Genomic DNA, 13,448 nt, shown 5'->3' on the forward strand with positions numbered 1-13,448 from the left:
CTATGGATTACCCAAAATTTGGAATATCAAGCAGATTATTTAAGAAGCATTAGAAGAACAAGGAGTTGAGAGAAGTTCAAAATATGCTGGTAAATGGAGAGATAAAAAGCAACATGATTCTATGCTTGGTATGCATATCAAAGAAGCACTGAAGTACATACACCAAAATGTTAGAAGTGATTATATCCAGTGACAAGGGTATGACAGGGTATTTATCCTAGAGCTATGTATACCTATGTTCACCCAAAAACCTACACATCAATGTTCATAGCAGCTTTATTTGTAATAGCCAAAACATGGAAACAACTAAAATGTCCCTCATTTGCCGACAAAAGTCCATCTAGTCAAAGCTATGGTTTTTCCAGTAGTCATGTATGGATGTGACAGTTGGACCATAAAGAAAGCTGAGTGCCAAAGAACTGATACTTCTGAACTGCGGTGTTGGAGAATACTCTTCAGAGTCCCTTGGACAGCAAGGAGATCAAATCAATCCTCAAAGAAATCAGTACTGACTATTCACTGGAAGGACTGATGCTGACTCTGAAACTCCAAAACTTTGGCCACCTGATGCGAAGAACTGACTCCTTGGAAAAGACCCTGATGTTGGGAAAGATTGAAGGCAGGAGGAGAAGGGGACAACAGAGGATGAGATGGTTGGAGGGCATCACCGACTCAATGGACGAGTTTGAGCAAGCTCCAGGAGTTGGTGATGGACAGGGAAGTCTGGCGTGCTGCAGTCCATGGGGTTGCAAAGAATAAGACACGACTGAGCAACTGAACTGACTGACTTAACAACCATACCATGGAATTGTGTGTGCGTGCTTAGTCGCTCAGTCGTGTCCAACTCTTCACAACGCCGTGGACTATAGCCCACCAGGCTCCTCTGTCCATGGGGATTCTCCAGGCAAGAATACTAGAGTGGGTTGCCATGCCCTCCTACAGGGGATCTTCCCAACCCAGGGATCGAACCCAAGCCTCCCACACTGCAGGCAGATTCTTTACCATCTGAGTCACCAGGGAAGCCCAAGGATACTAGTGGGTAGCCTATCCCCTCTCCAAGGGATCTTGCTGACCCAGAAATCAAACCGGGGTCTCCTGCATTGCAAGTGGATTCTTAACCAGTTGAGCTATACCATGGAATACTACTACATATTAAAAAAAAAAAAAAAGGAACAAAGCATTTATACATACAATAACTCAGACGGCTCTTGCAGGCATTACATTAAGTGAAAAAAGTCAATCTCAAAAGGTCACTTAATATATTGATTCCAATATCTCAGATAAAATATTCTCAAAATGATGAAGTTTTAGAGACGGAAAACAGAGTAGGGTAGGATAGCCAGGGGTTAGGAATGGTGGGGGCAACAAGAAGCAGTGTAACTACAGAGGGGTGGCACCAGGGAGATCTTTGGTGTGAAGGATTAGTTCTGTATCTACTTGTAGGATAAAGCATACAAAAATGGACATGTTGTAGCAATGTCAATTTCTTTATTTTGAGATTCTGTACTATAGTTATATAAAATGTAATCACTGGGGAGAAACTGCCAGACTGGGTACATGGAACCTCTCTGTATTATTTTTGCAACTACCTATGAATCTATATAATTTCAAAATTAAGGTTCTTTTAAAGAAAACAAAAGGATAAATCTTATCCCTTCCCCTTCCTGACTTTCCCTATCTACTTAGGCTCCATGAACCATTCACCTCTAAGGCCATACTCTGGAGCAAAACATGGTTTCAGGTCCTAGACAGAATGAAGAGGGCACTGGCATGGGAGGGCTGCCCAAAGTAAGATATCAGAGTGTCAGCAGAGAGAGGAAGTTCTCCAGTTAAAAGGGCAGTTCAGTATGAAAGTGTCAGAGCACAAGCAACGTAAAGAAGGGTCTATGCTGTGGGGGAAGAGCAGCCTTGAGCAAGGTACCAGAACTAAGTGGTGTGAGGACTGGGCATGGACCAGCACAGTGTACAAGGAGGGATCCATGTGGTGACTGAGGCCCAGTGCAACCGCCAAAGCACATGCAGGAAGGCATCCACACAGGAGACAAGGGATGGCTTGCACTGCCATGGAGTACAGGAGCTGGGAAGAGAGCATCCACCCCATCAGGAAGGGGAGAAGGGCAACAGTGCTGAAGGGAAATAGTTACATACAGGGGTTGGGAGTAAGTAAATAGATACATTAAGGATAACAGAATCAGGTTTATCACTGTCTGAGAAAGGACTCATAAAATATGGGAGGAAGCAAACTGAAATGTACTCCATGGTAATGGACTATAATTGGAGGTATCAGTGTGAACTCATGGTTTTCAATACTTATAGATACATGGATAATTACAGATGTAAATGTATGTACATATATACATATAAATGTATGGAAGTATGTACATATATATATATTCTCTGGCTTTATCCACTAACAGTCCTGGGAGCAGTTATACTCCACCAGCAATGAGCAACACACTGAGCACTCAGATCTTGGCTTCTAAACATCATTCTCCACTAAAATGAACTAGGACTCCTTAGAAATAATGTCTGATTCCAGGGATGGGGCAGGTAAAATACAATACAAGCCTACAACATCTCATGACTTAAAGGAAGTGCTCAAGGATTGATGGGACAGGTCAAAAGAACACAGAAGCCAACCTGAAGAGGCTCAGATTGGCCAAATCTTCAACTAAGCATTAATCACAGTTGATTTTACCCAGTGAATAAAACTCCAAAATCAATATTGATACAAATAAATAAACGAACAAATTTCACAGTATGATGAGGGATAAGGTTAACTTTACACTGGCAAAACCTGGCAGACCCTACCTCAATTAACTGATCAAAGTGAACCATCATCAGAAGGGGGAAAATAATAATCATGTGCCACCTGTTCAAATGCAATGGGCAACAAACACAGCATCACTTTTTGCAATACGCCTGCCAAAATAACAAGTCTCTCTAAGAGGAAAAATCATATAAACCTGAACTGAATGACATTCTACAAAATGGTAATTTTTACATATGATGATCATAAAATTTTTAAAGAGAGGAACTAACCCAGAGTAAAGAAAACTAAAGAGACATGACAGTTAATGCAATGTATAATCTGAACTGGATCTTTCTGCAAACAAACTTTAATGCCTGGAGAATAAGTAGATGAGTAAGGATATAAAGGTTATATAGAGAACAAATGTATGGATACCAAGAGGAAAAGGGGACGGGTGGGAGAAACTGGGGGACTGGTGCTGACTTACATACACTACTGATTCTGTGTATAAATTAGATAACTAATGAGAACCTACTAGATAGCACAAGGAACTCTACTAGATCCTTTATGGTAACCTAAACGGGAAGGAAATCCAAAAGAAGGGATATATGTATATGCATAGCTGATTCATTTTTGCTGTACAATATAAACTAACACAACACTATAAAGCAACTATACTCCAATAAAAATAAATTAAAAAAAAATAAGAATACAACTAGCCAAACTGACCTGATCAACATTTACAAAAAAACCCACCCGACAAAAGTCAGACTCCACATTCTTCTCAAGTGAATATAGAGCATTCACCAGGTAACCATATGGTAGATCTTGTAAGACTCAACAAATTAAAAAGGGCTTAAGTTGTACATGTATAGTCTCTGACCACAGTGTCTAAGTTGTACATGTACAGTCTGTGACCACAGTGTCTAAATATCAATGACAAAAAGATACCTGGAAAACTTCAAATATTCAGAAATTAAGCATGGGTCACAAAGAAACCACAGAAGAAATTGAGAACTTTTGAGCTTAAAATGCTTACATCAAAAAGAAAGATCTAAAACAGCTACCAAACCTTCTACTTTAAAAAACTAAGAAAATAAGAACAAATTAAAATAAAGTAAGCATAAGGAAAGAAATAACTTGAGAGTAAAGATGAAAGTTGAAATGAACAATGTGTGTGTGCATTCAGTCATGTCTGATTTCTTTGTAACCCCATGAACTGTAACCTGCCAGGCTCCTCTGTCCATGGAATTTTCCTGGCCATGATTGCAATATCCTTCTCCAGACAATCTTCCCTCCCCGGGATCGCACCCATGTCTCCTGCATCTCCTGCATTGGTAGGTGCATTCTTTACTACTGAGGCACTAAAACCAAAACTTACTCTTTGAAGAGACCAGAATAACCAACAAATCTCTCCCCAGATTAATCAAGAAAAAGACAACTGGCACTATCAAGGTGAAAAAAGAAATTATTACAAGGCCTTTAGACAATAAAGGAATTGAGAAAATATTACGAAAATTTTTGTTCAATTAAAAAATGAACTCCTAGGCATATACCCTGAGGAAATCAAAACTGAAAAAGACACATGTACCCCAATGTTCACTGCAGCACTACTTACAATAGCTAGAACACGGAAGCAACCTACACGTCCATCAACAGATGAATGGATAAAGAAGCTGTGGTACATACATACAATGGAATACTACTCAGCTATGAAAAAGAATACATCGGAATCTGTTCTAATGATGTGTATGAAACTAGAGCCTATTATACAGAGTGAAAGTCAGAAAGTACACAATATAAATATTGTGTACTGACACATATATATGGAATCTAAAGAGATGGCACTGATGAATTTATTTTCAGGGGAGCAATGGAGAAACAGACAGAGAGAGCAAACCTGAGGATGTGGTAGGAGAGGGAGAAGGGGAGCTGTATGGAGAGAGCAACACAGAAATCTACAACGCCATACGCACAACAGACTGCCAACGGGAGTCTGCTGTATGACTCGGGGAACTCAAACAGGGGTTCTGTGAAAGGCTGAAGGGTGGGGTGGGGAGGGAGACGGGAGGAAGGTCCAGGAGGGAGAGGACATGGGTGTACCTATGGCTGATTCTTGTTGATGTACAACAGAAAACCACAAAATTCTGTAAAGCAACTATCCTTCAATTTAAAAAAAATTTTTAAAAATGAAATTGGCAAATTCCTTGAAAAATATAATTTGTCAAAACTGAATCAAGAAAAATTTTCAATGTGATTAGCTTTTTATGTTTTAAAAGTTTAAAATTTGGAAGTAAAAACTTTCCCACAAAGGAAACTAAACCCTAGATTAAGTTATTGGTAAAGTCCACTAAATATATATTATTATGATAGAAATAACACCAATTTTCTATAAAGTTTCAGAAACTAGAGAAGAAACTATTTTTTATGATGCCAATATACCTAAAACAAGACTGCAAGAAAACAATATGCCTCATAAACATATACATAAACATTCTTTTTAAAAAATCAGTAAACTGAATCCAAGAACATATGAAAAGGACAATGTATCATGACCAAGTGCAATTTATCCCAGGAATGCAGGACTGGCTTAACATTTGAAAATCAATAAGTTTACTTTAAGAAAAGGAAGGAAAATCATATGATCATCTAATAGGTGCAGAAAAAATATCAATGAAGTTATACATCCATTCACAACTTTAAAAGAAATCTCAGCAAACTACAAAGAAAACATCTTCCACCTCGTAAATAGAGATAACCTATGAAAAATTTATGTAGAGGATGCTAACCTAGTTTTGGCACCTGTTACGATTTTCCTTCTTTTTTGATGCTTTTGAACTGTGGTGTTGGAGAAGACTCTTGAGAATCCCTTAGACTGCAAGGAGATACAACCAGTCCATTCTGAAGGAGATCAGCCCTGGGATTTCTTTGGAAGGAATGATGCCAAAGCTGAAACTCCAGTACTTTGGCCACCTCATGCAAAGAGTTGACTCATTGGAAAAGACTCTGATGCTGGGAGGGATTGGGGGCAGGAGGAGAAGGGGACGACGAAGGATGAGATGGCTGGATGGCATCACTGACTCGATGGACGTGAGTCTGAGTGAACTCCAGGAGTTGGTGATGGATAGGGAGGCCTGGCGCGCTGCAATTCATGGGGTCGCAAAGAGTCGGACATGACTGAGCGACGAACTGAACTGAATGAAAAATGTATAGCTAAAACAATTATTAATGGTGAAAAACTGAATACAATCCCCTAAAGATCAGGAAAAAAGCAAAAATACCAACTCTTACCACTTTTATTCAACACTGTTCTGGACGCCTAGTCCATACAATAAGGAAGAAAAAAGTAAAAAACATATCAATTGGAAAGGAAGATTTAAAATGTATGGACAATAGGGACCCTGAAAAAAAACAGAAGGAATCTTACTAGAACAGGTACACGTAACAAGATCACAGGATACATGGTCAACATAAAAAGAATCAACTGCATTCCTATATACTGGTCACGAACAATTAGACACTGCAAGTTTTTTTTTTTTTTAACACCATTTACAATAACATCTTAAACATGGAATACTTAAGGATAAATTTAACCAAATAAATATGTCCAGAAACTCTATATGATTAAAACTATGCCAAGAGAAGTTAAAGAAAAGCAAAGCAAACATAACAATACACCATGTTCATGGACTAGAAGCCTCTACTTTTTAGTTGCTGGTTTTTATCAAGTCAATATACACAATCAATGTAATCTCAACTAAAACCCAGATAGTTCATTTTATAGAAACTGAAAGGCTGATCCTGCCTTTTACATGAAAATGCAAACAAACTAGAACAGTCACAGTAATCTGCCAAAGAATAACCAAACTGGAGGACCTACACTACCTGATCTCAGGATTTTGTATAGAAAATAAAGCAATCAAGAATAATACTGATGCAAAGATAGAAACCAGATTAAACAAAAAGAAAACAGAAGAGAAATAGCTTAACTTCTATAAAAATGTACCCAGAAGAAATTTAAAAAGACTTTTTTTAACAACATTCACAGTGGCTTTATTCATAAAGGTTGAAAACTAGAGATAATAAATAACCATAAAGAGGTAAAGAAAATTTTAGGATAATATAACAACAGAATGTTAATCAATAATGAAAAAAATGAACTACTTACTGATAACACTAAACCAACATGGAAAACTGCAGAAACACTATGCTGAGCAAAAGAAGCTGGAGAGAAGAGTTACACATGATTCCATTCATATAGAGTTCTCACATTAGTCACTCAACTGTGTCTGACTCTTTGCGACCCCATGTATGGTAGCCCACCATGCTCCTCTGTGCACGGGATTCTCCAGGAAAGAATACTGGAGTGGGCATCCATTCCCTTCTCCAGGGAATCTTTTCAACCCAGGGATTGAACCCAGGTCTTCCACACTGCAGGCAGATTCTTTACCGTCTGAGCCACCAGGGAAGCCCAAAGTTCTCAAGGGACAACATTAATTTATGATGGGGAGGAGGGGCGGGGGTGGGGGGGATCAGAACAATTGTGGAGTGGACTGACCAAGAAGAAAACAAACTTTCCAGGATGATGAAAATATTCTACATCTTGATGCATTATGGGTTACATACAAGTTTGGGCAGCTGTCAAAATTCTGAATTTTAACTTAGGATCCACATTTCACTTCAAACTTTTTCTCAGTTAAAAAAGATTTCTTTCACTCAAAAAATATGACTGCCTCCACAGCCCAGTTACTGAGAACACAAAGTTAAAATACAAGTTTCAGAGAAGAGACCTTATGGTCCCACAAGCAAAGAAATGAAAAGTTAGTTGTTATAATGAAAAACTACACAAAGGCAAGTTTTGAGAAGTGAAAAACAGTAGACTGCCAAACAAAGAATATTACAGGTGTATCCAACATGTACAGAAATAAGAGAAAAAATCACATTGGACCTGGGCAACTAATGTAATTTCAATGTACTTAAACTATGAAGTGGGCAGTAGGGCTTACAGAGGCTGGATAGGATAAGAACAGACCTAATTCAAAGGCTCTTTTACCCCAAGCACAAGAGTGCATTTCAGCTTTTTAGCAAAAAGAAACCTCTGAAAAACTTATGGGAGGAAAATGATAAGTATAAATCTCATTTTGAAAAGATCATTATAGAAATCATCTGAAAAACAGACAGGTATGGCTCAGGTTACAATCAGTCCAAGAAGAAAGCTATTACCATCAACAGACTATTTTATTCTTTTCAGTATCACATGGAGCATTTGCCAAGGCAAACATACAACTTCATAAATGTAAAAGAATAAACAATCATATAATATATACTCTCAGACCATAACTGAATTAAAACTATAGATCAGTAACAAAAAAATAGCTGAAAAATCCCCAAAACTTGGAGATTAAATAACACACTTCCAAATAACACATGAATCAAAGAACGTATCTCAGAAAAAAAAGATAAAATGAACCAAAAGAAAATAAAAATACAACTTATCAAAATTTGTGGAACACTGTGAACGCAGTGCTTAGAGAGAAATTTGTATCACTGAACGCTATGTGTGTGTGTGTTCAGTCGCAAAGTCACATCCAACTCTTTGCAACCCTATGGACTGCAGCCCGCCAGGCTCTTCTGTCCGTGGGATTCTCCAGACAAGAATACTGGAGTGGGTGGCCATGCCCTCCGCCAGGGAATCTTTCCAACACAGGGACTGAACTCGTGTCTCCTGCATTGGCAGGCGGGTTCTTTACCACTAGTGCCACCTGAGAAGCCCAAAAACCATGGGTGGCAAATTAAATCCAAAATAACATAAGAAAAGATATCATAAAAATTAAAGGAGAAATCAATGAAATTGAAAACTGGAAAACAACAGAAAAAAATCAAAAGCTAATTCTCTATAAAACTAGGGGGAGGGAACAATGGAGAACTGGTGTTAAGTGGGTACAGAAATTCAGCTTTGCAAGACAAAACAGTTCTAGAGATCTACTGTACAATGAGAGTGCAATTAACTGTATGCTGACACTGGATGTAACATATATGCTTAAAAATTGTTAAGACAAAGAGCAGCCTCTGCTCACTGCAACTAGAGAAAGCCCACACACAGCAAGGAAGACCCAGTGCAACCAAAAATAAATAAATAAGCAACTTTGACATACTTAAAAAAAAGGCAGCAAGCCTCTTCTCAGGCTAAGACAAAAAGACATAAATTACTTATATCAGAAATTAAGGTGGGAACATCATTGCAGACCACATGGACACTAAAAGAATAATGAAAGAATACTATGAACAACTCTATACCCACAAATTTGATAACCTAGATGAATTGAACCAATTCCTCGGAAGACACAATCTGTCAAAACTCACATAAGAAGAAACATACAATCTGAATCTATAGCTATTAAAGAAACTGAATTACTAACCTTCCAAAAAGGAAAGTACCAGGCCCTACACTGGTGAATTCCATCAAACACTCAAGGAAGAAATTGTACCAACTCTCTACAATCTCTCCCAGAAGACCAAAGCAGAGTGAATATTCCTAACTCATTCTATGAAACCAGGGTTACTCTAACATCAAAACAAAGATACTGCAAGAAAAGAAAACTAGACCAATCTATCTCATGAATATAGATGCAACAATCTTCAACAGGTTACTAGTAAATTGAATTTTTTAAATGTATAAAAATAATTATACACCACAACACAGTGGGATTTCTTCCAGGTATGCAAGGCTGATTCAGCATTAAAAAATTAATTAATGTAATTCATCACCATCAACAGGCAGAAAAAGTAAAAGGCTACTGCAATAGACTAGGTAAAAGTTGGTGAACACATGTATTAGAACACAACTGTAAGTAGTTACCCACTCATTCACATCATGTGCTAACACCTGGGCCATAATGAAAAATAAGACAAAATTCATGCTCTCAAAGAGCCTACTATCTATTAGAGACAAACTGAACAAGTCCTTACTGCAGGGAGTAAACCTAGACTGAGGTGGCAGGCTGATGAGGATGAAGCACTGATCAGTTTAAAAAACAGAGAGGGGTTATGATTAAGGGGAATATTAACAAGCAGGATACGTGAAGGTCCTAAAGCAAAAGAAAAAGCACAGTATATTAAAAGTACAGAAAGGATCCAGGTTTAATATCACATAAAGAATAGAAGATTTTATGACAGTAGTAGTTTTGCTGATCATCAGGTAAAAATAAAGACACAGAAGGCAAAAAAACCACTCAGCTTCTCAGACTCCCTGCCTGCATCCGCACCCTGCTCAGGAAGGCCCTGCTCCTCTGCCTGGTTTGCCCTGGCTGTGGCTTATCCCACACTACTCCCAGAATTCACCACTGACCTACAGTCAGCCAGCCACTGAACTACTAGACTTGATCAGTGACCAAAATACAGAAACAATCACTGACTTGTACTTAAAGAACACACAGACTTTTGCATTGCTCACTGATGTGGAATTAAATACCCTCAGTACTAAGAAAGAAGTCACTGAGGCCAGAGCTGATTACAATTCACTTCACACAGATAATTTTTGGAGTGAAGATTATGAAGAGGTCATTGCTGGTTGTTCCAAAGAGCCTGTGACTGAAGCACCAAATGAGCCCTGAACCTTCAGGGGAAGCAACAAGTCCAGCTCACTGTTTTGCTTTGTTACTGTTGCTCTTTTTTTTTTTTTTTCCAGAAAATGTACAACTTTCTAAAAAGATTGTGAGTCTCTGAACAAGCCTACCATTCCATTATAGAAGCTTGAATAACTACAAAGACTGTGAGACACAGCATGTATCCGCTTGGAGATAAGCAGAAACTGTACACAAAAGAAGGGCCTCTCATAATATCTTAAGCATGTCCCATTTAATGTGGGCTCAATAAATGCTCCTTTGAATTGGAAAAAAAAGTTACGGGTATCTACAAAAGAGTGTCTTAGGTGATGACCTGTGACATCGAGGTTAAACAGGAAAGACTGAAAGGGTGAAATACTTTTTTAAAATAATGAAAAAATAAAAGAAGCCAGGAATTGCCAACAGTTACAAAATTTGAAGGAAAAATTCTCAAGTATATGATCTTTTTCTAGCAATGCTCCAGATTCAATCCTTATACTTTTCTTTTCTTCCAATCCTTCTATTCTTTAAGGAGAAATCCGAAAGTTAAAACAAAGTTATCTTTTAAAATTAAGCACTTAAAATTTAATACACAATAATCCTGACAAATAAATGTTATCCAGAAAATATGTTTCTAAAATGTATATAATACAAAAACTTAATTTTGCCTTATCATCATGATTTTTATCAATATTTCGTATATCTATTTTAGAACACACATTTGAACTATTTATATTCAGATTTTAAACATTTTTTGAAATTTCTTCAATGACTGTATCACTCAACAGAAAATTAATTATGTTTCTAACTAAGCTTAGTATCTTATAAAGGAATTACTTACAGGGACATTAAGTGCATACTGCAGTCCTTGAGGAAGTCTTTCATGCGTTTCCATCTGCTCTTCATCATTTTTCACTGTCTCCTCATGGACCATGAGTTCATCATGTGGTATCATATCCTGTTGTCTCATTTCACTTTCTTGTAACACTTCATCTGCAGCAAGGATCTCCTGGTGAGGCATACTCCGATCTTGAAGCACCGATTCCTGCAGTTCCCCAGACACGGTAGACTGGCCAGACACTCCACCCATTACAACCATTGCCCTGGAAGACTGCATTTCGTCTATGCCGCCACATTTAAGAAATAATCCTTCCAGTTTGTCGTCAATGTTCATGCTTAAGTATAACTGCCTAGAAAGACCAAGTTTGGCAACAAAGCATAATAAATTAGTTTTGTATGTCTACTTGAATTTTTTAAATTTCAAATTATGAAAGGTATCCATACTTCAATAAAAGTTTTATTCACATAATTCAATATTGCCTCCAATTTAAAAATTACCAGTAAATTTCCAAAAGCTGGTAAAATAAAACACAAATTTTTATTTCTGACATTAAGGCACTAATCTATTTCATTACGAAAAATGAGCATGAAATAAAGCAAACTGGGAGAAAGTATTTGCAACACCAGATGGCTCCATATCCTTTAATGTATTAAAACATCTTTAAAATTAAAATAAGAAATAACATTAAGAAATAAACTGAGAGAATACTATCAGGTAAATCATAAAGAAAAATTAGAAACAGTCACTAAATATATGAAATAGTAGTCACAGCAGTATCAAAGAAATGAACATTAAAACTGTATTTTATCCCCCAAACTGGTAACAACTCTTAAAAAATACATCCAAGGTTGAGCTCACAGGGAAAAAAATCTACTGACAGTGGGAGTACTTAAGTTCAACTATTTCCAAAGGTAATTTGGTACACTGTATCAAAACCCATAAAAATGCATATATTCTTTGAACTGGTGACCAATAATACTTTTAGGAAACTATCCTGATGAAATCAGAAATATGCATATAAAGATAGGTATGAAAAATCACTATGGCAGTACTTTAACAGTGAAAAACTGGAATTACACTAAGTAGTCAACAAAAAGAAACTGGGTTAAATTATATCCATACATGCATTTTAAAACTAAAGTAATGGTTGCCCCACTCAATAAATTTACTAAAAATTATTGAATTGTACTCTTAGAATGGGCAAATTTTATTTAAATTATATCTCAAAGTTTTTCTTAAAAATAGAATCAGAAAAATGGCTATGCCTGTGTGAGGAGACTGTTGATAGGAGGAAGTGGGGTATCTGGGAGCAGACAACATTTTTTCTTGAGTGGAACGCTGGCTATACAGGTGTGCCCACTTTGTAAAATTTTAAGATGTGTATCTGTGATATACACACATTTCTGTCAGTTATTATACTTCAATACAAAGTTAAGTCTGTTGAAACTTTTTTTTAAATACAGTCAAAAAATATTCTTGAAAAATATTTTAAAATTTTGGGAAACAGCCCAATATATTAAGGGAAATGTGTATGTAAATATGTGTCTGAATGTACACAGCTTTACTGAAAATGCTAACAATATTACCACTGGGTTGTTTCACACTTGTATTTCTCTCTAATTTGAACTTTCTATAAAGTAATTTTATTTCTTTTAAATGCTTTAAATTTGTTAAAATAGAAAAAGTATTTTCATTACTAATATATTCTTAAATAGTTGCCCATGATTAAATTTAAGAGGTCATAAGAATTAGATCCTACTAAATAATTACATTATCTTTTTTCCCCATTATTATAGGAAAAATAGGCAATATTAATCCTGCTCTTCTAACTTTGGTTGCTATAAATTCACACTCCATTGTGTTACTCAAGGAACTAGCATAACAATAATCTTGAAATCCAAAGACATTTTACCTTAAAGACTGTCAAGGCACTGGTATGGCTTGTTTTTTACCAGGCTGTATAAAATAAACACATACATTCACCCAACATGAAAGGACTACAATTAGTAAATGTATTAAGTATAAATCAATGAGGTAGTAATGGCTACTACTTTAACCACAGCTTTCAAATGTTAAATTTAAATACACTGCTGAAATCTAAAATAATCTTTCATTTACTAACACCATCTAGGGAGAAAACTTTATTTAAATGTACAGCTCAAAAACTGGGGTTTTCCAGGTGGCTCAGTGGTAAAGAATCTGTTTGCCAAGCAGGAGACTTGGGTTCAATCCCTGGGTCAGGAAGATCCTC

At 36.8% G+C, this 13,448-nt stretch overlaps 1 protein-coding gene across 6 annotated transcripts in view; it reads right to left on the bottom strand.

The window, feature by feature from the left end:
- ZNF148 (zinc finger protein 148) overlaps positions 1-13,448 on the bottom strand; it is a 143,843-nt gene that overhangs the window by 75,848 nt on the left and 54,547 nt on the right. For 4 of the 6 annotated variants that reach the window (XM_018045895.1, XM_018045902.1, XM_005675046.3 and 1 more), the window contains one exon: positions 11,198-11,546. The exons of 1 other annotated variant lie outside the window; for it this stretch is intronic. In XM_018045895.1, coding sequence (XP_017901384.1) covers positions 11,198-11,530 — 333 coding nt within the window. In that variant the 5' untranslated portion in view covers positions 11,531-11,546. Of the gene's footprint in view, positions 1-11,197; positions 11,547-13,109; positions 13,154-13,448 lie in introns of all 6 variants that reach the window. One more of the 6 variants, XM_018045911.1, reaches the window with a different exon arrangement.

Source organism: Capra hircus, chromosome 1 (assembly GCF_001704415.2).
Source record: "Capra hircus breed San Clemente chromosome 1, ASM170441v1, whole genome shotgun sequence".
NCBI classification, from domain to species: domain Eukaryota; kingdom Metazoa; phylum Chordata; class Mammalia; order Artiodactyla; family Bovidae; genus Capra; species Capra hircus.